This window comes from Propithecus coquereli, unplaced genomic scaffold, assembly GCF_000956105.1.
Source record: "Propithecus coquereli isolate 6110/MARCELLA unplaced genomic scaffold, Pcoq_1.0 Scaffold27, whole genome shotgun sequence".
NCBI classification, from domain to species: domain Eukaryota; kingdom Metazoa; phylum Chordata; class Mammalia; order Primates; family Indriidae; genus Propithecus; species Propithecus coquereli.
Window position 1 is genome coordinate 1376858 of NW_012148285.1, and position 26436 is coordinate 1403293.

Below are 26436 nucleotides of genomic sequence, written 5' to 3' on the forward strand. Positions count from 1 at the left end.
GGGGAGCTGTGGCGGGGCTTGCTGGGATCATGGCGGAGAATCACTGCGAGCTGCTGCCGCCGGCCCCGGGCGGCCTCGGGGCGGGGCTGGGGGGCGGCCTGTGTCGCCGCTGCAGCTCGGGGCTCGGCGCCCTGGCCCAGCGCCCCGGTAGCGTGTCCAAATGGGTCCGGCTCAACGTCGGCGGCACCTACTTCCTCACCACCCGGCAGACGCTGTGCCGGGACCCGAAATCCTTCCTGTACCGCTTGTGCCAGGCCGACCCCGACCTGGACTCGGACAAGGTGAGGGCCGCGCGGGCCAGCCGGGAGGGTCGGGCCGCCTTGGCCTGTGGCCCGTCGCACACCCCCTGCTTGGCGCGGAGGAGACCTCAGCGGGAACGGGCCACTCTCCTCCGGCTCCGAACCTCGCGCTGCCTAGTCGTCAGCTCGACCCGGTCTCCCTCCGACTCCCTGGGCCGGGGAAGGAGAGGATGGTGCCCTGGCACCCACCGCCCTGGAGGATCCCCAGTCGCTTTACCTTGTGGTGCTTCTCTCTCTTGCCCTCTCTGCTCTTCAGTGGAGGAGGTTTCCTAGACCCCGGACTTTGCTTTGGATCTACTTTTTTAACTAAAGTCTTCGGCCTGGGTGTGCGAACACCTCTTCTCCGTCCCAGTGTACTTGCTGGCTCTGGAAACAGAACACTTGCGTTCGTCTTTCCTTTCACACTCCGGACGTTTGAATTAACGTTGGCGTGGGGGTTGACACGGGAGGCTCTCTTCTCCCAGTGACTTGCATTTAGAGAGTTGGCACTCTATCCTTTGCATCCGCAACACGCACCCACTCAGAAGCTCTTAGAAGGTGCCATCCGTAGTATGATTTTCCGAAGGGAATAGTGCTCTTATTAAGGAGAGGCTTAGGATGTCAGGGAGAGGCCAGGTAGGGAATCTTCTTCAATCCGCGTTTTTATTAGTTTTCCCACTGCCCTCACAGAAGGATAGAAATTCCCAGGTTAGTTTGCAACTTGTGTTTCCTCAACTTAAATGTGCATACTGTAATTTTCAGTATTACTGCATATGGTAATAGAAACTATTTTGATTATTACCATTATTTTACAAGAGTTGTATGGAGGAGGGAGTGGTACAAGGCTGAAGCTCAGAAAACGCGTGTTTGAAGAAAAGTTGTTACCTATATTTATCCTGGGCATTTCACAAGCTGTGTACTAACTTTGCTGGGTCTTTCAGTTGAGCCTTCGTGATTGCACTTGGCTTTGTGCCTTGCCAGCCTGACGCTGCTGTGCATGAGGCTTCCCAGAAAGATTCGGATCCCTCTTCAAGTTTGAGAAGCCTGACGGACCATTCTCAACATGGCATGACCTTACAATCAGGAAATGAGAACTCTTGAGTTACTGAAAAACAATCCATCGTGGGTAGAAATTAGAGTCTGAGATGCCAGTACTCCTGTGGTGCACCTTCCTCCCACACACCCCCCCCCCAGCTGTTTTCATTGCTCATTTGACTAAGCTCTCTGCTCTTAGAGCATTGACCTACCAGAAAATGACAGTCATCTCCAGGATGGAAATAGGCTTTTGTTGGCTATGATTTTCTTTTTATAGTGTGGGTGTGTGTTTTACTGTTTGGTCTTTCTTTTTGAACAATGTGTCTTAGTGGTCATTTGCTTGTCTTTCTGCTCAAGCATTCCTGTTTTGTATGTTAAATTAGATTTTAAATTGCTCTCGCCCATTGGGTTCTTTTGAGGCAATGGCTGTCTATTCAGCACTGGAACAGTTGATTCTGAGCCGATTAACTTTAGCACAGTCAAGCCAATTCATCCCTTTATTTTGCTGTCTCTTACGACTACTTTAACAATTATGCTTTACTGTAGGAATCCTGGGAGGGGGTAATTCATCTGTCAGAACATATCTGTGTTGTAGCTGTCTTTTTCGTCATCATTCATTTAACTGCATTTGATTTCCAAATTGTGAATCCAAAATTCAGAACATGAAGGTGATACAGTAGATACAGTCTCTGTCTGGTAAAATAGTTGATAGTAAGTAAGGCTAGTTTTAGTTACAGATAACTTGCCAAAAAGAGTACTGCTAATTCACATTAGTCATGCTACTGAAGTGTTTTACTTCAAATGAGAAAATGTATAAAATGCTCCATGTTCTCAGTTTTGTTTTTTTTTTTTCTGCCTGTGGGTCCAATGAAAGACTGTCCCCGGAGATTCTTCCTAGATAATTAAATGGTGAGTGAGGAATCTAAGGAGGAGGGTGGAGGGGAAGGGGTGTCAGAAGTGGGAGGTCACTAATTACATGATGGAAGACAAACAAACAGGATGTTGATTCACGTGTAATGATCGCCAAGCCCTGACCTCAGAGTTGAGATTAACGAAAGGCTGTCTGGCATGGTTTCCTCTAGTCGAGCTTGAGCGTGGGCCTGGTGGAGAGTCCCTGCCCAGATTCCACTAGTGCTTGCTGAGTACCTGGCTTGCAGAATGCGCTCTGGACATGACCTGGGTGGGAGGTTTAAGGGGGAGGAATCCCCAAGAAGCTGTGAAACTTGAGGAGCCTGAGGGGTCGGGAGAGCAGCACCCTGCTAAAGCAGACTGGTGGGGAGGGGAGCTGTAGACAGGCAGGTTGCTGGGGGGTGCACAATGCCACGCACATCAGGGGCTGGCTTGACTGCCCTCCCCGCCCCACATCTAGGCTTCTAGGCTGCTACTGCCCCCTCCTGGTCCAGCTTGAGACCCACGGCCTGCCATGACCCCTGTTCCCAAACCCTTAGCCTCTTGTCTCAAGGGCCAAAGGGCGACTCAAGGCCCAGCCGGGTGTGAGCTCCCACTTCCCCCTGCGCCTTCCTCCAGCGGGACTGTGGCTGTGCTGTGCATTCAGTATCTGCTCTTCAGTGTCATTTTCTCTTCCACCTTGTCCTTAGGGGCAGGCCAGATGGAATACTCCTTCCCAAAGTCTTGATGCGTTTTGGCTGTGTCTCTTTGTATGCTATGCCACCCGGCCCACAGGCAATGCTGGAAACACAGTGGAGTTTGTTTCTAGCAGACCCAGCCCCCGCTTCTGTGCAGAGGTACTTTGGGGGTTAAAGGGAAATGGGAAATGCCACTTTACGCTAGGAAACCACTCAGTCTGAGGAGGATTTGAGGAGGGTTCGGTTTCTGCAGCTGAGCCAGGCCTGGAGGAAACTGCTGGTTGCACATGAACTTTGCTCTTTGAACAGGGCTGTGGTCCTGGCTTCAGCGTTGCAGACACGGTGGCATTTGATGCGTCTCTGAGGGGTGGGGCAGTCAAGATGCTTCTGACAACAGTGCACTCAGTGTTGGCAAGACTTTTAGTGTTGGAAGGCTAGGAAGGAAATTTTACAGACAAGGCTAAGTGATGGGGAGTACTGTCTTTGAAGCTGCTTGGCAAGAGAAGTGGGGATCACTGGCGTGGAAATGGCAGGTCCTCTTCCCTGTAACAGTGCTGGGCAGAGTTGTACTGGCCTCAGCATGAGCCGTGAGTGGGCGTCAGAGACGCTGATGCATTTCGTTTCCCACTTCAGCCGAGGGCGTAGCGCTGCGCACGTTCTTCACCTCGACCGTGAGTGTGGTTTATTCACAACGTGAGTGGCTGGTCCCTGCTAGTGCTGTGGGCTCCCCGCCCTACCCCGCTGCAGCAGATTCTCGTCCTCTGTTGTGAGTCTGTGGTCACCTCTCTACAAGACACCTCATTTGGAGGCCCCCTGACATGAGCCAGGCCACAAGTCAGAGCTGTAAGTTCCTGAGAAAAGGACTTGCTTTTTGTGATAAAAATGAACCTCCCTGTGAAGAGCTTGTTTTGGGGCCCATGGCCTTCAGGCATTCTTGCCCTCGGACACCGGAGACTGGCCGGGGGAATGGGTGTCTTTCTGCCAGCTGCAAATGCAGCCTTCAGTTGCTCTGGTGCAGCACGGCAGTGACTGGTCTTGGTTGAAAGCAGGGGAAAACTCTGGTCCACCTGCCCGTTTTTGCAAGTGAAGTTTTATGGGAACACGGAGATGCCCATTTCCTTAGGGATTTTGTGTGGCCGCTTTTGCTCTAAAAGCTCAGCATGGAGTAAAGCGTGAAGCCACAGCACTCACCATCTGGCCCTTCTCAGAAAGCGCGTGCCGGCCCTGGTCAGAGTGGATGGCGGCGGCCGTGGTAGGGGTGCCCGCTGCCCTGCTCTCCCCAGCCCCGTCCACCTGGCGAGCGGCCCGTGGCTGCAAGCAGGTGCCGACGGCTCCTTTGCAGAGACCTGTGCCATTTTGGTTCTTTTAGCAGGTCCCTCCTCTGCATGCTCCAGTTAGTGGTCTTGGGCCGAGGTGTTTGAAGTCTGCTTGGCACTGTGGGAGGGTCCTCATGGCCCAGGCACCAGCAGACCCCCTCTGCCCTGGGACACATGCTCATTCTTGCCAGGCTTTAATTGGGCAGCTCTCCCTGGACTGCAGAGCACCCAGAAGATTCCAGTCCGGGGTTGGTAGGTTTTCCTTGGTACAGAGCTAGACTTGGGGAGCCTGGGTTTGATTCTGCCTCTCCATTAGCCTGCTGTGTGACTTGGAGTGAGTTAATGTACCTTTCTGAGCTTTAGTTTCTTCCTCTGTAAAGTGAAGGTGACGCCTTCCTCCTCCTGGCGTAGTTTTGAGAGTTAAGGAAGATGACATGTGTGACACCTCCTCTGCCCAGTGCTTGGTGCTGGGTTAGTGTGGTAAATAGAGACTACTACTAGCAGTCTTTATTTTTGTACTTTGTTTTTAGAAAGGATATACCAAGAATGCGTTTTTCTCCCCGTCAGAGTTTACGTCTGTTAACATCTGCCCGTCACGTACGCTCATCCCCGTGAACCTCAGGGTCTGGGCCGGGAGCTCACGGCGAGCGCTCTGGCCGGCCTGCCCAGGACAGGCCCCTGGAGGGTGAGCCCCCAGCTCTGGGCACCAGAGCCAGTGCTGTGGGGGAGGGGCAGGGCTTCCTGGGAGGCCACTGAGCTTTCTTGCAAGAAACTTGATGCCTTCAAGCTTGAAAAATGCAGCCTCGAGGAGGCCCCAGTCCCGTACACGGGTGTGTGCTGGTACAGCACCCACGTGGGGGGTGCACCCACATCCCTCCCCAGCGTCGTCCTTGCCCTGGCAGGTCTGGCTTCTTCTGGGGTGGGCTTCCGTGATCTTCGGCCTTGTTCTGTGAGTCAGGCTGGGGTGACAGTTCTGGAGGTCATGCTCTGGGCCAGCTCTTCACTGCCTATGGGCCATGTGGGGTTTTCGATACAGGTAAGGGAAAGGCTGGCACCGCTGGGCACTGGGCAGTCCTCAGGGAGGAGGAAGAGGGTGGGTGAGGGAGCAGAGGAGGTGAAGGCTACCCTTCAACCCCCAGAGAAGGAAGGGAGGACTCCGCACTTGATCTGCTGCCAGGCGTGTGGGGAGAGCAGAGGCCACCTAGCAGGAAACCAGTAGGGTGGTGGCTGTGGGGACAGCTGGTCACAAGGGCCTGGGCACCTCACAGCCACGAGTGAACCCCTGGCTGGGGTGTCCTGTCTGCAGAGTGTCCTGGGATGACGTCCTGCCTGCCAGCACCAAGGGGTAGAGCCTGGTGGCTGGGGAGGCCTCGCTCCCAGGCTTGCAGGGCCGCTTCTTGGGGTTGTTTGCAGCCGGGGAGCCTAGCTTGTTCCTGTGTGGGGCTTCTGCCCGGTCATCACGTTTCCTGCCTATTTTCTATTTTGTTTTGTTTATTTAGTTTGTTATTTAGTTTAGTTTAGAGACTGGGTCTCTCTCTGTCACCCAGGCTGGAGTGCTGTGCTGTCATCATAGCTCACAGCAACCAACCTCCAACTTCTGGGCTCAAGTGATCCTCCTGTCTCAGCCTCTCAAGTAGGTGGGACTACTGGCTTGCCACTACGCCTGGCTAATTTTTCATGTTTTTTTGTTTTTTTACTTTTTTATTTTTTGAAGATGGGGTCTCACTGTGTTGCCCAGGCTGGTCTCAAACTCCTGACCTCAAACGATCCTCCTGCCTCAGCCTCCCAGAGTGCTGGGATGATAGGCGTGAGCCACCGCACCCGGCCTCGCCTGTTTTCACTTAGTTGTTTTTCTAATGCCCGCAGCTTTGTGTTAAGCACCTGCTTACACCAGTATGGTAAGGAGTGTGATATGTGTTGGGGACTCATTTGTAGGTTTTCTGTAGCTAGAGTGTCCCTAGGGAGGAAGCCGCCTGAGAAATCTAGTGGGTGGACATGCCCTTGCCTGTGACATGGATGTTCACAGCAGCTGCGACCTGCACAGGTGGCCTGGAGTGGTGGCAAGCAGCGCCTGCCCGACCACCGCCTCCCAGCCTCAGGCTGACCCAGTGCCTGCTTTCGTCTGTGGCACAGTCAGTGGGACCTCTGCTCCTAAGAGGGCTCCCGCTCTGCTGAGCAAGATGCGGCGCTCTGAGGCAGACCTCCGGCTGCAGGGAGGTGGGAGGACTGACCTTCGGTGAACTCCAAGCACGTTTCTCCCCAGAGAGGCCCCAGGAGCCTCACGCGTGAGGTCCAAGTCATGAGTCCACACGAGTTTGCTTCTTGCCAAGCTTCCTTTGAGTTGTGGGAAGCACTGACACCCTAAATTCTCATTTCTAAGCTGCACTGAATGCAATTGTGGCGCCATCTGGGGCTGGGGAGGCTTGGCGGGGTCAGGGGCTGCGATCCAGGGGAGGTGGCGTGGCACCGTGCTGAGGGTTGGGGTGACCCAGAGCCCTCACTTCTCCTTTATTCCCCGTGTGCCGGGAGCGTCTGGGGTCTCCGGGTGTGCGTGGGGAGCGCGGGCGCCGTGCAGGGCAGTGGAGTGTGCCAGCTGAGGCCTGGGTCCACTGGAAAGGGGTGCGGCGGGCGGGCAGCAGCCGGGGGTCCCAGCCCCCTCTGCGAATCGGACGCGCCTCCTCAGTCTCTGGGCCTCAGTTTCCTCATCTCTGAGGGGTGCCGTCTAAGGCCTCTCGTGGGTGAAAGATACCATAAAACAGAAGAAAGCAGAGGTGAAGGTTTTGTGTGTAGATTTGAAACAGTCACGTGAAATGGATGATTTCGGAGTGAGAACTAAGTATTTCTAATTAGGTTGGTTCCAGAAAATTCTTTGCTTTTGTGTTTAGATTTCAGTGGGGAAATTGGACAGAATTTATCTCCCAGACTTGGCTCACCCTCAACTCTCTCAATTTTAATTCTGCTCCAGCGGCCGAGCCTTTTGTGTCGCAGCGCAGGGGTGCCCGTGCTTGTGAGCACTGGGGTGTGACTGGTGGGCAGCTCACAGGGCCAAAGCGGGACGTGACACGGGATCGATTTCAGTGCAGGGTCTGCGTGAGGCCTCGCGTGCGCCACCCTCACTCCTCACTGCGTTTTCAAGGCGAGCGGCTGTGTTGAGGGACGTGGCCTGAGGGACAGGTGCCCTGCTCTACCCCGGCACTCTGCCAGGCAGCAGCGTGGGGGTGGAGAGAGCTGCTGCCAGGTCTGACCGTGGCCTAGCAGAGCGGCCGGGGCTGGCGCCGCGGCTCGGAGCATGGCTTTCCTGCCAGACACCGGCTGAGGGCACCGCACTGGAGGTGGGGAGGGGTGCACGGGCCCAGCCCACCCACTTTCAGGAGGCGCATTCGCTATGGTCCAAGCAGGTTGGCTGTGGAGCCTCCCTCCGTCTCGGGACTGCTGGTGTGGGGTCTCACGGGGGTGCCTGAGGCGTGGGCTCAACCCCACCTTTGCTCGCTCACTCTTCTCGAGGAGGCAGCTTTGGGCGTCCAACCACAGCATGGCCAGCGCGCTGCCTCTGTGGCCTGGAAACCGCCCCGCCCTGCCCCGTGGTTGGTGGCTCAGGCTCAGGGCTGCTTCCCCCTGGAGACAGGTGGCTCAGCCTCGTGGTGGGCCCACTCGAAGCCAACTTGGGCACAGCCACACTAGGTCAGACGCCGATTCAGTGAGAAGTGGGGCAGATCAGTAAAGGAAAACGATGTGTCGAGAAAGCAGGCTTAATTCTGGCTCTTTTACCAAAACACACAACAGACCTTCCCCACTACATAAATGTGGCACATGCTTGCTACGTAAATCGTGGGAAGGACAGGAAGAGGAGGGAAGAGGAAAGCGCCCTCGTGTCTCGCCAGCCAGCCGCGGTCTGCCGGTCTGGGTCCCGGCTGCCTCTCTTCAGCACCTATTTGGTTTCTGAGTGTGGCCACACGAGTCTCCTTTGTGAGGTTGTCCCCGCGAGTTGCAGGCGCTTGGAGCAGGGTACCAGGGCTGCGTGGGCAGCACAAGGCTGGGCCTCCGTTCTTGGGCACAGCACTGACGCCCCAGGTGATTCTCTCACTGCTTTCGCGTATGTGAGCCTGAGACTGACATTCTGAATTTTGGATGTTTTGTGTTTCTCTATTCTGTATTTTTCTTTATTTCTGCATTAGGATGGAGGACCCAGACAGCATTACCCACATGAGGACATGAGGTGCCGAGGGCTCTGGGTGGGTTCCTGTCTGGGGCTGGGCTGATCAGCGCTGTCTTTAGCTGCTGGTGCCACGAGCAACCCTTGCTGACGTTGCAACAGTCCAGAGCCTGTGGCTGCCCCTGCTTGGAGCCCCGAGGGACCCGGCCCGTGCGTGTACTCAAGTGAGGGTCAGGCCTCAGCACAGATTAGTCCCAGTGGGATTTGGGGGTCTTGGGTCGGGAACTTGTAGAAGTTGAAATCTCCCACTGAAAGCACCAAAGAGCTCCCCCTGCACTGCCCCCACCCTGGCTCTGCTGGCCCTGGCCTGCCCCTCCTTGCCCAGGCAGCGGCCTGGTTTCTGAGGTAAACCCACCCAGCTGGAGGAGTCCACGAGAAGAAACAGGCCAGAGAGCTCCGATGTGACACCACAGAGGAGACAGCTGTGGAATTTTCTTCCATGCGAGTGGCCTGCCACAAGGCCACTGACTGGTCAGCCTCTGGCAAGCCCTCCCTCTGCTGGGGTCCTGAGTCCCCATGGTCTTGAGGCGGGAGTGGCCGCTGCGGCTTCAGTTCCTGCAAGGGCCTTGGGGGACGGTGGCTTGAGCCTGGGGACACCTGAGGTCTTCAGGCTCAGAGAGTTGAGTGATGAGGGAGGAAGGTGGTATGAGGGTCCCTGTCTGAAGCCCATTCTCGTGAAGGCCGGCCCGGGCAGCAGGTGTGTCTAGAGTGGCCCGCGGGTTCTGGAATGCCCCATTGAGCTGGGGTGTGTTCCTGAGGGCAGGAGGGTGCTGGCTGTGGGCAGCTGGGTTTTTGTCGTGCGTCTGAGGGCCTGACCCCAGCTGTCACCAGAGGTGCTTTTGGCCACGCTTTCTAAATCGGCGTGAGTGCCCCATAGTGGCTTCCTCTGAGGTTTTGGGGAAAATGTTTTTATATTAAAAAAAGAACAGGAGCTGGGTGTGGTGGCTGGCTCCTGTCATCCCAGCACTTTGGGAGGCTGAGGCGGAGGATCGCTTGAGGCCAAGAGTTTAAGACCTGCCTGCTCAACATAGTGAGACCCCATCTCTATGGAAAAATTAACTGAGTGTGGTGGCGTGCAGCTGTAGTTCCAGCTACTGGGGAGGCTGAGGCAGGAGGATCACTTGAGCCCAGGGGTTCGAGGCTGCAGTGAGCTATAGTTGAACCTCTGCACTCCAGCCCGGGTGACAGAGCGAGAACCTGTCTCAAAAACAAACATTAAAAAGAACAAGGATTCGAGTGTAAAATTCATGTGGATTTTTAAGATAAGCCACGAACGTTCTTTGAGGCATCCAAAACCTGCACAGGCAGTGCTACTCCAGCTGACCCCTTGCTGGGCAGAGATGAGGAGCCAGAGGCCTGGGCCTCCTGGGCTCTGGCTCTGCCATTCCCTGCCTCTGTGGTCAGGACACATGGCTTCCTTTCCCCTGGAACTTGTCACACCCACCAAGATGGGGCCCTGAGCGCCACGCTGCCTCCTTGACAAAGGGAGGTTGGCTGGAGCACAGACTGAAGCTGGAGGGAGCTCTAGGTCATCTTGGCTAAATGTCTCATTTGGCACATGGGGAAACTGAGGCCCAGCTAGGAGTGGCTCCTCTGCAAGTGGCTGAGCACGAGCCTGGCCCTTTGGTGGTTGGCCTTCCACGTGCTGCGCCCTGCCTGCCGGCCCGCACCTGCATCCTAGCCACGGGGCCCCAGCACCGTCCCCTTAGGCTCTGTTGGTGGGCATATTTGGGGTCTCTGTGCTCTCCTGCCCTGGCTGCTGGTGAGGACAGCAGTGGCATCTTGGACCCTTCGGTCTCATCTTTTGGGTGTCTCTGAGGGGCTGTTCCTTTAAAGTCTCCTCCTATTTGGAAGCGGCGGGGGGGGGGGCCCACGCGGTGCCAGCCTGCCCATCCCTGGACGGCGGGGAGTTCGGCACACAGGCTGCTGGCCCCGAGCACAGGGCACGGGCTGGGACCCGAGGCTGCGCTGCAGTGTTCGGAGGGCTTGTCGGGGCTGCAGAGCCCAGCCCACCGTGGTCAGAAGTTCACGCACAGCCAGCACGGTCTCGCTTCAGGGGCCCTGAGGAGGTGCCATTGCCCCAGCTGGTGAACTTGGCCTTGAAGAGCCCCACGTCCATGTTTGGATGCATCCTGCTCCTGCCCTGGGCCAGGTGTGCTCTAGGCGGAGAGGCCAGACCGCGGCAGGAGTTCCTGCGAAGCACCCGTCAGCAAAGCCACCTCCTGAAGGGGCTCACCTGCCCGTCCCCTTGTCCTTCCAGCGTCGCAGGCCTGGGTCCCTGTGGGCGTCTCCTGCGGCTCAGTGCACCAGTGGTGCTTCGTAGTCTCTTTCCTCTTCTGCTGGGTCCCAGTGCTCAACAAGATGCCTGGCACCACCTTTGCCAAGGGGTCCTTGCTCGCCAGCCGGGTGCTGTTGTGGGTGCGGGACACGCGTAGCAGGACACAGGCCTGGGGCACCCCTAGTGCTCTTAGCTGCCCTCGTCCCATTTTACTCAGAAGAAACTCAGGTGTGGGGGGGGGAAACTGAGGCGTGGGGTGGCCTGGCCTTGAGCCCACGGTCTGACCCACTGAGGCCAGGCCTGGAGGCTGAGGCCGTCAGTGACGAGGGGGCTCCTGGGTTTGTCCGGCGGAGATGATCCTCCGCCTGATCAATCTGATCTCTCCTTGACCTTTGGCCAGCAGCCCGTCCAGGTGTCCTGATGTCACGCAGTGGACACGCTCCCTGCATGCTGCGGGGCAGGGAGGAGCCCTGCCCTGGTGGTAGCCCCGCCTTTCACTCCAGACTCTGGCCCCAGAGGGCGGGACTGCCACAGCATCCTTTTTCCAGAAGCTGCTCCGCATAGACTTAGGCTTTGCTTGGAGAACGGCGGGTCTGAAGGGTTGGGCGAAGAGCCTGGGGTCTGGGCTGGGAGGCAGGACCCCCGAGGGCACCTCCAGGAATACAGGTGTGGGGGCCTGTGGTTGGGGGAGGCTCTGGCCTGTGCTTCCTGAGCTGGGGCGGCACGGGGTGGAGCTGGAGGGTCTGTGTGGGGCAGGGCCCATGGGGAGAGAGAAGGGGCACAGAGGTGCTCAGTCCACCAATGCTCCCAGTTCCAGCACCCCTGTGTCCGGAGCTCTGATTGGTTTATCTCAGCCACAGTGTTGCTTTGTCCCTTTGACCCAAGAAAAGCAGGTTTTTATAGCTTTCATGGTGGGCTCTGGGGAAAAAAAACACTTGGAATCACCAGGTTTTACTGCCCAAACTGCAGAATTTGAGACCCATGAATGAAGACTGGGGTCCTGACACAGCCTGTAGCTAGGTGGTCGAGACACCTCCTGCTGGCCAAGCAGCAATGCTGGATGTCGTCCTCTTGGGTCTTGGCGCTCTCCGTGGAGCCCGGTGTGCTTGTGGCCTGCGCCTGCCAAGGCCTGAGTGAGCTGTGGGAGCCGCCGTCTGATTGGGGAGGCCACATCCACCCCTCCGATTGTGGACTAACTTTCTCTCCTGAGCACTTGGCCGTGGGCCTTGCTGAGGGAGGGTGTGGGTTCTGGACGTCTGTCCGGGGAGAACCCAGCCACAAGGAGGGAAGGCCCTGGCCGGGGAGGCCCCTGTCTGGAGCAAGCTCCGTCCAGAGCTGCCTTTAAGAGCATCTGGCAGGGAGGATCTGGGCCTGAGGCCGTTCCTGAGCTTCCTTAGAGTGTGGAGCTGCAGGAGAGGGCTCCTCCTCATCCACCATCGCCTTGCCTTGGGGCAAACACAGGGAGGCCCTCTTGATGCAAACTGAACTTAAAACTTGCCTTAGACCTGAAGTGGCGACAGGGCAGCCTAGAGGCCGTGGCTGGCAAGGCGAGGCAGCACCGTGTACGGGTTCCCCAAGGTGCCCCGGACGCCGGTCTGGTTTGGGGTGACCCTGATGCCTCTGAAAGTCTTTGATACCAGTCGCCTGGCCGTGGTTTAGCTGCGGGAACTCTTGGTTTCTCATCTAGGACTCACGGTGTCTTGTTCTTTGCAGGATGAAACAGGTGCCTATCTAATCGACAGAGACCCCACCTACTTCGGGCCCGTGCTGAACTACTTGAGACACGGGAAGCTGGTCATCAACAAAGACCTCGCGGAGGAAGGTGAGCTGTCCTTCTGCACAGATGCCTGAGCTTTGGGGGCAGGGGACCCAGCGACGGTACTGATGGGTCTGTTTAAGATGCAGACCCCTCTGTCTGGAGCCCCTGCCGGGCCAGGTCCTGCACCTGTGAGTGGGGCTGGGGCCCTCGCTCCCTCCGGAGACCGTCTCATGAGGCTGCAACCAGACAGACACCTGTGAGCCTCCTAGCAAGGTGGGAGGCCTGAGCTGCACTCCTTGGCCACAGGCCTTGCGAGGGCTCTTTCAAGTGTCTCGTTAGTGACGCCTGTCGGGATGGGGGCTCTTCCTGGGGAGGCTGCGGGTTCTCATGGTGGTCCAAGGCCCAGGTTAGGATGCACCGGGTGACTCTCGTGGGTGTGCCTCGACCCCACTATGCCCAGCCTGCTCTCCTGCAAGGACAGCTCAAGGGTGGCGGGCATCTCTGTGCCATCACCAGTTGCTGTGCCACATTCCGACTGGTCACAGCACACAGGGTGGGACACCCACGTGCGAGCTGCCTGGCCTCAGGCCCAAGGCTGCCCGTCTGTGTGCTCCAGTGTGGGCTCGGGAAAGCCGGGGAGGCCCCATTCCCAAAGGCCCTGTTAGATTCTGGGCGCCTTTGCCCATGTGTGGCTCCGGCTCCTCCTGCCTTGGCCATGTCTCTGGAACGATCCTTCCATGCCTGCTGCGTCTCACTCCGTTTCTTCCCTGGGCTTTGGGATCTGCCCCCTTCTCTTGAGTTCCGCAGCCCCCCAGGGTTGCTGGTGCTGCTGCCCAGGGTCTCCGCGCAGAGGCTGTGAGGACACTTTGTGTCCACTTGCATTGTCTTTGGCAGTGAACCGTTGTCACACACTGGTCGCTTGGGGGCGGCTCCTCTGTGTTGTGTGTGGAGCTATACGGTGGCACCTGTCCTGAGCGAGGTTTGTTCAGCTCGGGCGCTGCACGCACGTCGCCCCCGCCCAGTCTCACTGGCTGCCTCTGACTGGCCTTGGACATGGCCGCTGTGCAGGGAGCCTGGCACTGGAGCGCCCAGCTGCGGGGGATGCCCTGCGGGCGACGCTCTGGGCCTGGGGACAGGGAGCCTGTGCTGTCCGGGATGGGGCTCGGTTCCCGCTGGCCCTGTCCTGAGTAGGTCACTGTGTGTTGTCCTGAGTTGTCACATCCTACACGCAGCTTCCCTTTGGAGGGCTGAAGAAATTGAGCATCCCAGGAGGGTCTCTGAAGCAGGGTCCTCGCAGTCTGTCCTTAAGGATTCCTGGGAGGGTTCGAGGTCCTAGACGTGGCGCGGCGCCGACGGCAGTGCTGGGAGGGTCCTGGGGCTGGGAGACCCTCTCAGCTGGCCACAGTCTTGCCTTTGATGGGGAAACTGAGGCGCCGAGTGACTCAGATACGTGCAGGAGGCAACTGGCCAGGCCTGAGCCCCACGTCTCCCCACCCCGTGGCCCGGCCACATGCAGCGTCCAGCAGGACTGTTCTGCACCCAGTGGGTCGTTTTCGACCTTCTGCCCAGAGCCCGGGGAACCTCCCCGTGTGCCAGTGAGTGTCCGCGGAGCTTCCCAGGACGGGGCTGGAGGGTTCTACAGGCCTCGGCTGGGCCTGGCGGGTCCGTGGCGGGCAGGACAGGCACAAAACATTTATTCCTTGGCTTGGTCTGGTCTGCCGAAAGTTACGGTTGGTTTTCTCTATTCCAGGAGTGTTGGAGGAAGCGGAATTTTACAACATCACCTCATTAATAAAACTGGTAAAGGACAAAATTAGAGAACGAGACAGCAAAACGTCACAGGTGAGACAAGTGACTAATGCGCCAGAAGCCTGCAAGGCCTGGCACAGAGGTGTGGCTCCCTCTCCTGCCTCCCCAGCTGCTGGGCAGCCTCCCACTTGGGGCCTTGGGACGGGGCTGTCGCTGTCCTGCCGATACCTCTGTCACTGTCTTAGTGCCCGATGACTCTGCTGTCCTGCCCGCTCCCCTTGCGGCACCATCTGGCTCTGCCCCGCCTGCCTTGGGGAGCTCCGCTCCTGGGGGAAGGGACAGTGCCAGGCATCAGCCTGAGAAAGGCTGTGGAGGAGGGCGGGGCCGTGTCTGGAGGCTGGTGCGGTCCTTAGCGTGGACCTCTTGCTGTGGCTTGGGCGCCAGTGCCGGAGCCAGCACAGCCCCTCTGCCGCCCGTCGGGCTGCGTCGTTTGAGGTGGGCTGTGTCTGGCTCCTGCGAGGTGTTACTGTCGTCACAATGCCAGCTCTGCACACAGTGCCTAGCCCTCGCCCACTAGTTCAGCCACTTCAGGAAGATGCCGGGAAGTGGACGTCGGTGGCTGTTGTTAACTGAAAGGTCTCGAGTCTCTGTCTGCCTGAGACCCTCTCGTGCCCCCCGAACCCCACAGCGGGCTTCCCGCCATGCGCCAGGCAGTCCCTGCGCCCGCGCTTGGCTGTGTGGAGGCTGGCTGGTGGCCTGGCCACTTAGAGCAGCCTGTCAGTGGCCAGGCAGGAGCATGCCTGATGTCGGGAGGGGCTCCTCATCGTGGGCGGGAGACGTGCCCTGGACGCTCCAGGTCACCCCGTCCAGGTTGTGTCTCTCCCCCAGGCCCAGCCGTCCCGCTCACAACCTGTGACCTGGCGGTGCTGAGCCTCCCCACCCATGTGTGAGGGAGAGACCCTCCTCTTGGGTCCTGGCACGTGGTCACACCAGCGGCCAGTCTTATTTGCTATCCTGCAGATGGAAGCACTGAGGCTGTGTGACTGGGAGACTAGTGTGTGACTTTGTCACTGCATGTCCCTAGCATGAGTCACCACTTTAACATCAGGGACCGGGGCTCCTGAGGCCCTTCCCCTCGATGTCACATGTCCTAATCCGTGTCCACACCATGCTTGTGTCTCGTATGTGCAGCTGCCTCCTCTTGCCTGATTAGCGGCCTGTGAGGGCAGAACTGTGTCTGGCCGGCTCTAAGACCAGAGCCCGCCTGGGTCGCAGCGCAGTGACTGTGTGCCGGGCAGGGTGTGGTCAGGAGACAGATTCAGTTTCAGGAGCCAGTTCAGCTGGGGACGGGGGGGTGAGGCGCGTGTCCGAGCTGCCATGGCTGTTCCACAGCTTCCTGCAGCGGCAGGAAGGAGGTTCCGGCAGTGTCACCCCAGGCCCTCCTGCCTCTCCTTTCCCGCGGGTTAGCTCAGAGGCTTCCAGCCGTCCTGTGTGGCGCAGACACGGACACTCTTGAGTATTCCTGTCTAGCCACAGGTGTTCTGGGATTTCAGGAACATGACTCATCTTATTTTGGAATTTAGAGATAGAAATATTTTTGGAGGCGAACGAGGAACAGAAAACAGCAGCTGCTGCAGGCTGCACGTTTGCTTCTGTGGATGTGTTCGGGTTGCTTTGGGCCTCGTGACCCGAGCTGAGAGATGGAGAGCGAACCTCGGCCTTACTCGGGTCCGCTGGAAAGCTGCCCCGAGTCAGCGCCTGGGCAGGGCTGCTCGGCTGGGGACAGAGCAGCAGCATATGGCATGGCCTGGTCTCACTGTGGCTGTGTTCTTGCAGGTGCCCGTGAAGCACGTGTACCGCGTGCTCCAGTGTCAGGAGGAGGAGCTCACACAGATGGTGTCCACCATGTCCGACGGCTGGAAGTTCGAGCAGGTGAGGGGCCTCCGGCTGGGCTGACAGCAGCCCTCGGTGCAGCTGAACTTTTCCTTACAAAGGCCCCAGGTCCTCAGGGACTGGCTGAAGCACTGACCTCCTGGTGGCTCCTGGAGACGCAGAGCTTGCTTTGGGGTCCTCCAGGCCTGGGGGCTCACAGACAGCAGCCTGAACGGTCCTGGGTGGAGTTCAGGTGGGGAGTTTGTTCGGGTGGGGCTGCAGGGCATCCTAGGTCCTGCCCCGGCCCGACCCACGTCCTCCCTCCTCCTCCCTGACGCTTTCTCTGCACCTTTTCCTGTCACTCCAGCCCATCCTTTTGGGGACTGCCTTTCGGTGCTTTGACACCCCTGTGTGTGACCTGGCCCCATGCCCGCTCCTGGTGCTGGGCAGTGGCATTCTGCTGCCCCCGTCCCTCATGCCAGGGAGACACTGCTGGCTCCAGTTGTCCCTCCTCCCTCTGTGATCTTGCCGGCCCGAGTCAGATCAGGACTCGGAGCTTTCACGAGTGCCACGGGGAGCACTGCCGTGTCTGTGCAGGGCATCCACTTTCCCCAGTGGCCTCAGCAGGAGGAACGGCCTGCGTGGCGTGACCTGTGCCATGGCACTATGGTTCATCATCGGGGAGCTCAGGACACCGACAGCACAGTCTCTGGTGGGGGGGTGCTGGCTTGCAATGTCGTCTCCGCTGTAGCTGTTCATAGGCAGACACTGTGCTTGGGGACCAGGACCCTGTCTGGTCTCCGTCCTGATAGTCTGCTCTAAGGCAGGTTCTGTCCATGGCGAGGGGCCCTGCCAGAGAGTGTGGTTACCCACGGCCCCTCCTCAGCAAGGCTTCCCTTTTCTTTGGGTCTTTTGAAATAGCGCGTCACTATGTAGAGAGCTTAGAGTCCCCTTGAAATGTCACTAAAGACAGGTTCGGTCAGCGTTTGCATCCCACCCTCCATGCCGGACCCCTGGGCAGGTGGGCAGCAGGTGACACCCTGGTCTCTGCTGGGCAGGCGCCAGCTCGTCGGTGCAGGCCCTGCCCTGCCAGGGGCCACGTTGCTCATGCTCTGACCCCATCAAAACGGTGCCAGAGACTTGCAGGAACAGCCCCTGCTGGCGGGAGAGCCCTGCCCACGGGGTGGTTGGGGGGTGGCTATAGGAAGCTGTGTCACCACTTCAGGACCCATGAGTGGGTCGTCCTCACAGCGCCTGTGGCTCTTCTGTCTGTGGCTTTTGTGGCCAGAAGGGAGGCTCTCCTGCCTCCTGGGGCCTCTGCCCACAGCCAGTGTCAGGACCTTGTCCATAGCTCTTCGGGGTAGATCCCAAATCCACTGCAGAGAGTGGGTTTCCTCCCCCTGCTTGAGCAGGCAGGTTGGCCCTCAGCCCCACGTGGCGTGTCTGGTGGCCTGGAGAGATGCGGGTGGGTTAGAGATCCTGAGGGTGTGCCCACCAGGTCCCAGTGGGACCCACCCGGACTTGGAGGCACAGTTTGCCAGTGGGTCTTTCAGATTCTGCAGCTGGCCCCTGGGCTCCTCCCTCCAGGTGGCCGGAGCCACTGGCCTCGCGTTCCCTGCCCTGCTGGGAGTAGGACAGCCGCAGTAGTCCTGCTTCCCTGGGGAGGGCCTGGTGGCAGGTGCACGTGGCAGCCCCCTGCCCCCATGTGCGCGTGCTCTGCAGCTCCGTGCCGGCCCCACTGTCCGTGAGCCTTCCCCTGGGCCGGTCGGTCACTGTGCCCTGTTGGCCCAGCTGGAAACACTGAGGAAGCTCAGTGTCCCTACAGAGGAAGAGCCTGTTGCGGCAGCTGCGCAGTGGCGCAGTGGGTGTGTGTGCACGTGCTCACACAGGAGTTTCAGGAGCGTGTGTTCCGTGGGTTCATTAACCGTCTCCTGGAACCCGCCCTCGGTTTCCCCGCGGGCTGGCGGTCTCTGCTGTGGCTATTTGCCGGCTGCAGCTTCCCTCGTGGTGGGCGTTGGAGCCGGCCCCTGTCACACGGGGCCTCCCTCGTGTCTCCCCAGCTCGTCAGCATCGGCTCCTCCTACAACTACGGGAACGAAGACCAGGCGGAGTTCCTGTGTGTGGTTTCCAAGGAGCTGCACAACACCCCCTATGGCACGGCCAGCGAGCCCAGCGAGAAAGCCAAGGTGAGCGCTGGTCCCTGCTGCCAGCGGGCGCAGTCGCCCCTCCCGGTGGGGGGCTTGCCCAGGTGGCTGCCCCCACCTGAAGGGCGGGTTTTGGAAGGTTTTTTTCCTCAGAGCTTCCCCGTTTCTCACCATTCTCAGTAAGCTGGGTCCAGGTCCCCTGCGGGCCACCCTCACGTGACTCCTGCCTGGCTGGTCAGAGGCAGGGTCCCCTGTGGAACGAGGGGTCTCTGAACCCTCCCGTCTCGTGGCACAGCTGCCCTGGAAGTATCCTCTGGGCCTGCTGGTAGGGGCTGTGCTTTTAAGGAATACCCCTGTGGGCTGTTTTCTCGGGGGACCCAGGGATCCTCTGTTCCCAGGGGACTGCCACCTGTGGGGACCGTCGGACAGGCCTGCGCGCACCCCCTGAGCACATGGATGGGCTCTCAGGGCCGGCAGCTGCCTCACCACGTCCTGCCTGCTCTTGGAACGTATGTTTAGTTTGTAAAAGGAGAGTGTCCTGCAGGTCCTGTGATTCTTAGGCTCCGTGGAGTGTCTGCCCACACGTGGCCACCCCCCCGGATGGACTGGCACAGGCCCCCTGTCTCCTGAGCAGGCTAGTGGTAGCCGGGAGAAAACAGAGGGGACCACCTGCCTCACTGGCTTTTGGATTAGCCCTGTAGCCCTGCCTCCTGGTGACCCATTCTGGTGGCATTTCCTCTGGGCATATTCTTAAGGTTGGGGCTCCAGAACAGACAGATGCATCTGTCCTTGCAGAATCTGGCCTGGCCTGGGCTGGCTCTGCCTGGCAGGACTCCTAGACCTCGGTGCCAGGCGTGGCGGGGAGCCTGCAGCCTGCTGAGGGGGGTTGGGGGGTTGGGAGGGGTCTAGCAGGGCCTGGGAGATGGGGACAGGCCTCTGGGCCCACAGGTGACCCTGGTAAAGGCTCAGGCGTTGCCAAAGGGCCTTTGGAGTGGGTGCAGGAAAAGGCCAGAACTGGAAGGGTTATAACTGATGACATTAAACCCAGGGGTGTCCTCGGACTCTGGCTGTGGCCTCTGGCTGGCTGCCAGCAGCATCTGTTGTCATGGCTGGCAGCCACCTGCCCAGGACCGACCTTGTGAGCCTTTCCAGGTCTTCCTTGGGAGGTGTGGGCTTGGGAGCAGGTGGAGTCACCAAGCGTGTCTCAAGGAGGCTGAGCTGGCCAGGCCCATGGCGGCGTGCCCACCACTCGTGCCGAGAGGGAGCATCCTCACTGTGGACGCCTGGGCCTGAGCCTCCTGCTCCTGGGCTCCCGGCAGGCTTGCTGCGTGTGCCGAGGCCTGGCCTGCTCTGCCGGTGCCCGGCCCAGGGATGTGCTTCCACCCAGTCTGGGGTCTAGAAGGTGGCCCCATCTCCCCAGAGCCCCGAGCCTGGTCAGGAGCAGGCTCTTCTCTCTCTCTCTCTGAGCGGTTGCAGGGCTTTTTTATAAATTGTTTTATTTTTAGAAGGTTTTTATTTCTGGACTTAAATGGTTTTCATAACCAAGCTCACCAGGGCTCAGTTCCCTCAGGTGGCTCTTCAGCTACAGAAAGGACACATTCTGTGCTGTGAGGAAGCCCCGAGTGCGACCCCAAATCCCTCTGCTGTGGAAAGGTGGCCCTGTTTCTCTCCAAAAATACCTGGCTGTGAAGTGGGGCGGCCACGCGGCTTCTAAATGGGGCAGCAGCGGCGGCTCCCAGGAGGCGGAGCCTGGTCCAGGGCCTCCAGGGGCCGTGGAAGGTCGGGGACCAGATCTGGAGGATGGGGGTTTGGGGCTCCCGGTGTGCAACTTGGCTGGAGCAGGGCTGCATGTTCTGCAGGCAGCGAGTCTCTGCTGACCCTCCTCACTGGGGTCCCTGCAGCGTTTGTCGGCCTCCTGGTTATCGGGCAGCCTTTCCCCCTGTTCAAGTTGGAAACATGGGGAGCGAAGGGGTCAGAGCCCCAAGGCTGTGGCCAGCTGCCAGCAGAGGGACAGTCCACACACAGGCACCCTTGCTCTCAACACTAGCTGCCAGCACAGGGGCCCCTGAAGCACTGTCAAGCTGTAGAACTTGCTAGAAGGACTCGCAGATGCACTGAGAGTGGTTAGACTAAGGACCCCCGTTTATTACAGAGGAATGGAGCAAGACACGTGGGGCAGCGGCCAGGAGAGGCTCCCCCTGGCGTCAGGGCACGTCCCCTCCCACCACCCCCGGGGCGCTGCCCGCCAGAGAAGCTCCTGGGCCCTGGTGTCCAGGCTGTTTCTCGGGCTTCGTCACAGCGGCACGCCTGGGCGATGGACGGATCGCCGTGCCGTGTGGCTGATCTTGGCCTGGGTGCCTCAGACCTGAGGCCCCACCCTCTGTCACCCAGCAGTGGGGCCTGTGCAGTGCCACCCACAGCCCCCAGGCCAGCAAGGACCCTGCTGTCAGGATGGGCCAAAGGCTGGAGGCCACTTCCAGGAGTCAAGGCCAAAGGCCAGGCCTCTTTCTGGGCAGGGTTTCCCCTACATGGCACGGGGGGCAGCTCCGGGACTTTAGGGTCCAGGCTGCCATCTGCAGGTGAGGCCGCTTCCCTGGGCAGCGACAGGCCCGAGCCCTGGCAATTTCCCCCGTGGTGTGGTCGGGGCGTGGGGGTTGGGCTCAGGGCTCTCCAGCCGCTGTGGGGCTTCCCTCGGGTCTGCGAGCTCACGCCCTGACGTGTCTTTTCTCCACGCGCACGCTGCCCGCCCCTCCAGAGTGACGACGAGGACGAAGGTCATGAAGGGAGTGACTCAGATTAAGTGTAGATGTCATGGTGAGCTCTGCACCCTTGTGATTGACCCCTGCACCGTAGACTCCCTGACCCTGTGACCCAGCTGACCCTTTCCCTCAGCGCCCCGTGCGTCCGTCCCGTGCCTATAGTTAGCAGAACCCTCCGTGCTCGATGCCGACCGTAGACCCACAGTAGAGCTGCCTCCTGGGCGGGGGCTGTTGCTAGGATGCTGGGCGCCACGCTGTCATTGTCCCCTCCATGACACTGTGGGCAGGAGGACGGGCACTTGCGATGGCGGAGAGCCCTTCGCGCCAGTGGACGTCAGCAGGTGTGGGCGCGGGGGCTGGGCAGTTGCGCTCACTCCAGCCAGCCAGCCCGCCCCAGGGGGCCGCCTCCGGCCACGGGCTCAGGGCCATGGGGTGAAGGCCACACAGCAGACAGTGGACCCTGATCTTGGACACCAGAGCCCAGGATGTCCCTGCTCTGCCCAAGCCTCCCAGGCTGCGGATGCCACTGTCTGCTCCCAAAAGCCATGTCAGCCGCCTGGGCCTGCCTGAGGGACGTTGCCTGTGGGGTGCAGCCTCCCTGGTCCCCGGCTGGCTGGTCTCTGCAGTTGGACGCAGGCCTCACTGTGGAGGGTGGCCCTGCGCGGGAGTGTGCCCAGAAGAGGAGGGTCTCACCCGAACTCTGTCCAGGATAGACAGTGCTGTCCTGGCCTTGGGAGGGGAAGGATGGCGCTGTGACGGTCACAGGCCCTCGGGCTCCTGGCCAGGTCATCCTGCTTAGTTTGCTGATGTCCCTTTGCTCGGTGCCTCAGCTCTGCACGGGGGTGGTGGAGGCTCAGGGCTCAGCAGGGGCAGCAGCAGGGTGGCGCTGTCACCCGCGGCTCTTCTAGACGCGCCATCCGCTCGGCATCACTCTGACTCGAGGCGCTTGCTGTTGTCAGCCGGGAGGGGCCTCCTGCCCCAGCAAGGTGAGGGGCGCTCCACAGAGGCACTGGAGAGCCAGTGGAAGCCCTGGGCTGGGCAGGGATCGCCCGGGACAGGTGGGGCATTGGGTGTCAGTAGACAGGCAGGAGTGACTTGAGAGAAGGTGTCATCTGTTGAGCCATTCAGGTCGAGCCTCGGGGAGGTGAGCTCTTCCACTGCCAGCAGGCTCCCCAGGAGTTGTCTGGCGGGGGTCACCGCGCTGAGCCGTGCCAGGCTGGGCTCGTGGTGTCCTGTCCTCTTGCCTGGCACTTAGCAGCCCGGACACGACCTGCGAAACCCGTCAGCTCCGGGCGAGCTTGCCAGCTCCAAAGCTCTCTGCCTGGGGACGCAGGGTGGCCCCTGCACCTGGCCTGCAGGCCGCTGTGGCTCATTTTGCGGGTTCAGCTGAGCATTTGCCAGTGCCTGGGCTTGTCCCGGGGGAGCCCCAGGCAGGAAGAGGTGGGGGCCAGTGAGGGGGTCAAGGCGGGGGAGGGGATTCCAGGAGGGCCCTGTGTATGTGTGTGTGTGTGTGTGTGTGTGGAGGTGGAACAGGGTGTGAGGCGGGGCTGTGGGCTGCAGGGGCGTGGAGAGGGGAGGGACAGGTGGGGCAGGGGCTGCTGGGACCCTGGGGCCCAGCTGCACATGCCTGTCTGAGGCCCAGGCTTGGGCTGGGCCCAGCCGGGACGTGGTGAGTCCCCACGTGGGCTCTGCCCCCTTGGGATGCAGCTGCAGGCTGAGAAGCAGGTGGGGGCCCAGGCACAGGGCCCTGGGAGGGAGGGGCAGGTTCCCTGAGCCGACGGGGCAGGGACTGCCCTAGGGGGGTCTCTGAGGTCTTGCCAAGGAGCTGCTCCCCTTGAGGCCATGCCAGGTATCTCAGGGTGGGGCAGGGGCAACAGGCTTGCCGCGAGGGAGGGTGTTAGGACGAGGGACTGGTGGGGACTGGTGAGCCGGGGCGGGGTGTGTGCGCGCTGTGGAGGCCCTGGGCTGGCCCTGAGACGTGATTGCTGCTCTCAGGAGCTCATGGCCTCCTGGAAAAGATGGGCACAGATGGAGTGCAGCCCCAGGTAATGGGTACTGCGATAGACATGTGTTCCCATTGCACTGGAGACAGAGTAGGGAGGGGTCAAGGGTTCCCCTGTAGACCTCACCTTTTGTAGCCTCGACCAGAGCCAGGCCCGGCCACCTGCTCCTCACTACTTCTTTGTCCCTTCCACTGCCGCCCACCCAAGCCACCCCTACCCAACTCACCTTAAACAAAAGGGGTATCAGCTGAAGTCTTGCCAGTCTAAAAGAGAGGCTGTAAGATGCCCTGTCCCCAATTTTCATTTCTGTGTCAAATCTGAGCAATCAGTTCCCTTCTCTCCATTTACCCCCTTGGTCCCTTACCTAGCCTACCCAGGTGAGGACAGCTCCCAAAGAGAAGAAACCCACAAATTCCAGGTATTCAGGCTGCAACAGAGGAATGAAAAATAGCACAAAGAGGGCGCTCTGGCCTGCCAGGCCGGGTTCCTCAGGCGCCCAAGCAGAGCCGTCTGTGTCTGTGGCGGACTCTGGGCCTCTGGGCTCTGCTCTCCGGAGCAGGCACTTGCTCAGGGCCACTGCCCTGTCTGGGGCCTGAGCCCTCATTCTCTGCATTTGGTGTCTTTCAGATTTTGCAAGAACGGGGCTCAAGGATGTGAGGGACACAGTATTGACAGCTGAAGAAATGAATACTTTTTCCCAAGATGCAATGAACCGCCTTGTCCAGGAAGCTTGGCTGTGAGAAGAAACCTGCTTTTGATCATTTTCCTAGAGATCTGGGTGTGAATCCTTTTTTGCCTCTGAGGTGGGTGGTGAGAGACGGGCCCAGCTGTCCAGGGCCAGGCGTCCCACGGGGAGGAGGTGCCGTGGCCAGTGGGCGCTGTCTCTGGGGGGCCTCGTTCTGTTTTTTCCAAGTGCCACATGGGACCGAGGTAGGATGCTTCTTGTGAGCCGTGTGGTCACTGAAGACTGTTTAAAGGACAGCGTTCTTGGTGCTACATGAACAGTCTGTAAAGGCAGCCTGGGCCTTCCTGGCAGGAGAGGCAGCAGCCGCGTCGATGGCCGACACGTGGGGCCTCCGGTCTGGTCCTCAGCCAGAGAGTCTGTGCTGCCTCCCAGGTGTGCTCTTGTGACGGTTTCTCAGCCTGGGCAGCGGCTCCTGACAGCGGTGGCTTCTGTGTCGTCACTACTACCCGAGCGTTGCGGCCTCCTTCGGGAACAGGCTCCGAGCCCGCTCTGCTCAGCCGGAGTGGTCAAGGCTTCTCCATTTGTATTTTCCAGGCGAGAGAACTTTGTATCCCTTTTTTCAAGCGTGGGTAGCCTCCCCAGTGTTTATACTCTCCAGAAACGCCCACACGCGTTGCTCCGTGTGGACCAGCCTGTTAAACCCCCTAGCGGGAGGTGGCAGCATTGCCTCGCCCTCCCACCCGTGGGCTCGTGGGGGAGCCGGCGCCCGTCAGTGCCTTGTAGCGCCTGGGACGGAGGTGGGGCTGGAGGCCTGTGCACCCGGCTTCTGGAGCCGCAGCTCTGGGCTGTGCTGACAATTCGGGATGTTTACAGCGCATCACAGACGTCTCTCTCGCCAGCTCTCTCGTTTCCTTTGTATAACTATGCAGTCTTCTCTCTCTTTCTGGGATGTTTGAGACTTTACACAACCTGCACGGGCTCCGCCACCTGACGTGACGTGGGAGCTGCTAGGACCCCTTTAGAAACTGCTGTCCGCATGCTTGGAGCGCAGACCTCTCCGTTGGTCGTGGGGACTTGTCAGGCCAGGGACCTGCCTCGAATGAGCAAGCTCTTTGCCTCCTGGACTCGGCCTCCCCAGGGAGCTGTGCACGCTGACCGCCGGGGCTGCCGCGTGTAGGTCAGAGGTCTGACAATGTCTAGTGTCAAACGCTTCCGGAGACTTCCTGCCCAGGCCTCTTCCCCCCTCCTTTGCCAGTAACCTGCTTAACCAAGGTCTCCAGCATCTAGGACTTACCTCCTCCTTTTGTAAGGTCTCTTGTCTGTTGTTAAATGTTTGGCTTAAACAGTTCCTAACAGCCTCTCCACAGGGCAGGTGTGGCCACCGGCCACCTGTCCTCCCATCGGAGCGTCGGGCGTGGCCTGTGGCATAGGGCGTGCTCGCCGCCTCCAACGTTTGGTTTGTGACCTTGACATAATAGATAGGCTTGTGGTTTTTTTTAATTTAAAGATGTTAAGACTTAATTCACTAAAATTTATTCTAAGGGGATATTTATACTTTTATACTTTTTTAGGTATCCGTATTTTATCAGCTTACAGTTTAATGCCTAAGTTTCCCCTGAAAATAGCAAATAAAATTGTGTATTTAAGGATGAGCATCGCGACTGTGAGTGTCTCACAATGCACGGGAGGGAAACGCCGCCCGCGCTGCCGGCCGGGGCTCCGCCTGCACGGTCAGGCCGGGCTGGAGCCGCCGTCGCGTTTCTGTCCCTGCTGGGGCTGGCTCGGGCCAGGGCTGGTGGATGAGAGCTGGACCCCTTGCCGCCTCTTGCTGACATCATGCCCCCATCCCGGGGGACAGGAGACCATATACAAGTGACTTTCTTTGTAAGAGACAAGGTCTCGTGATGTTGCCAAGGCTGGACTCCAGCTCCTGGCCTCGAGTGATCCTCTGGTCTTAGCCTCCCAAGTAGCTGAGACACAGGCACCACCACCTCGCCCAGCTCAAGTGACGTTTTCTGAAAGCGCTGATTGCTCACGGCGTTCATGTCCACCGCTCTCGGCTCTCCTCCTGGCAGAGGCGCCGGGTGCTGAGCTTGGCTTGGACGCAGTTCTCTAGGCCGGCACCCCTGGCTGCCCCTGGTGGCTGCTCTGTGGAAGCTCAGCTGCTGGGTCCCTGCTCCTTGAGAGAAGTTCCTGTTCCCAGTGTCCTCTGGGGGCTCTGGCTGCCTGAGGTTGGCCAAGAATTCCTTGACCCCAGATGCTGGAGTCTCTCCCAGCCTTGTCCTATTTCCAGGTGTGTGGCCGGCCCAGCCAGCTGATGGGCCCGTCCTGACCCCAGGTCCTGCTGGGGACTGTCCTGCCCTCCTGTGCTGGCACGTGGGGTGGGGATGGAGTGGAGGCTGCCTACAGCGGGGACGAGGGGCTTGAGGGTGCTCAGTGTGCAGCCAGGGAGTCTTCCGGTCGTCTGGAACCTGGACCTGCCTTGTGGCCCCTTGGCCAGGCAGGCCATGAGCACTTGGGCAGGCCTGAGCGTGGCAGATGTCCCCAGTCAAAGCTGGAGCCCGTCTCCCATCCAAGCAAGGGCTGGCTGTCCAGTCCGCGTCCTGGGCCGGGCCGAGCGCCCTCAGGGCCGCTGGGTCTGCTGGGTGGGGGGAGCCCTGGCCCAGCCTGCCCTCCACGGGGGCGGGGGGGCTGGGGAGGTGGATCTCTCGAGGCAGTGTCAGGCCACCAGCCCTGTGGCTCCAGGAAGCCAGAGGGCA

At 59.7% G+C, this 26436-nt stretch overlaps 1 protein-coding gene across 1 annotated transcript; it reads left to right on the plus strand.

Annotated features, from left to right (window-relative positions):
- Window positions 1-5: 5 nt before the first annotated feature.
- KCTD5 (potassium channel tetramerization domain containing 5) lies at window positions 6-25036 on the plus strand. Its single transcript, XM_012647805.1, has 6 exons — window positions 6-281; window positions 12420-12528; window positions 14216-14307; window positions 16051-16146; window positions 18147-18272; window positions 23620-25036. Exons 1-6 carry the CDS (start codon window positions 30-32, stop codon window positions 23647-23649), a joined length of 705 nt encoding a protein of 234 aa, XP_012503259.1. The 5' UTR covers window positions 6-29; the 3' UTR covers window positions 23650-25036.
- The last annotated feature ends 1400 nt before the right edge of the window (window positions 25037-26436 follow it).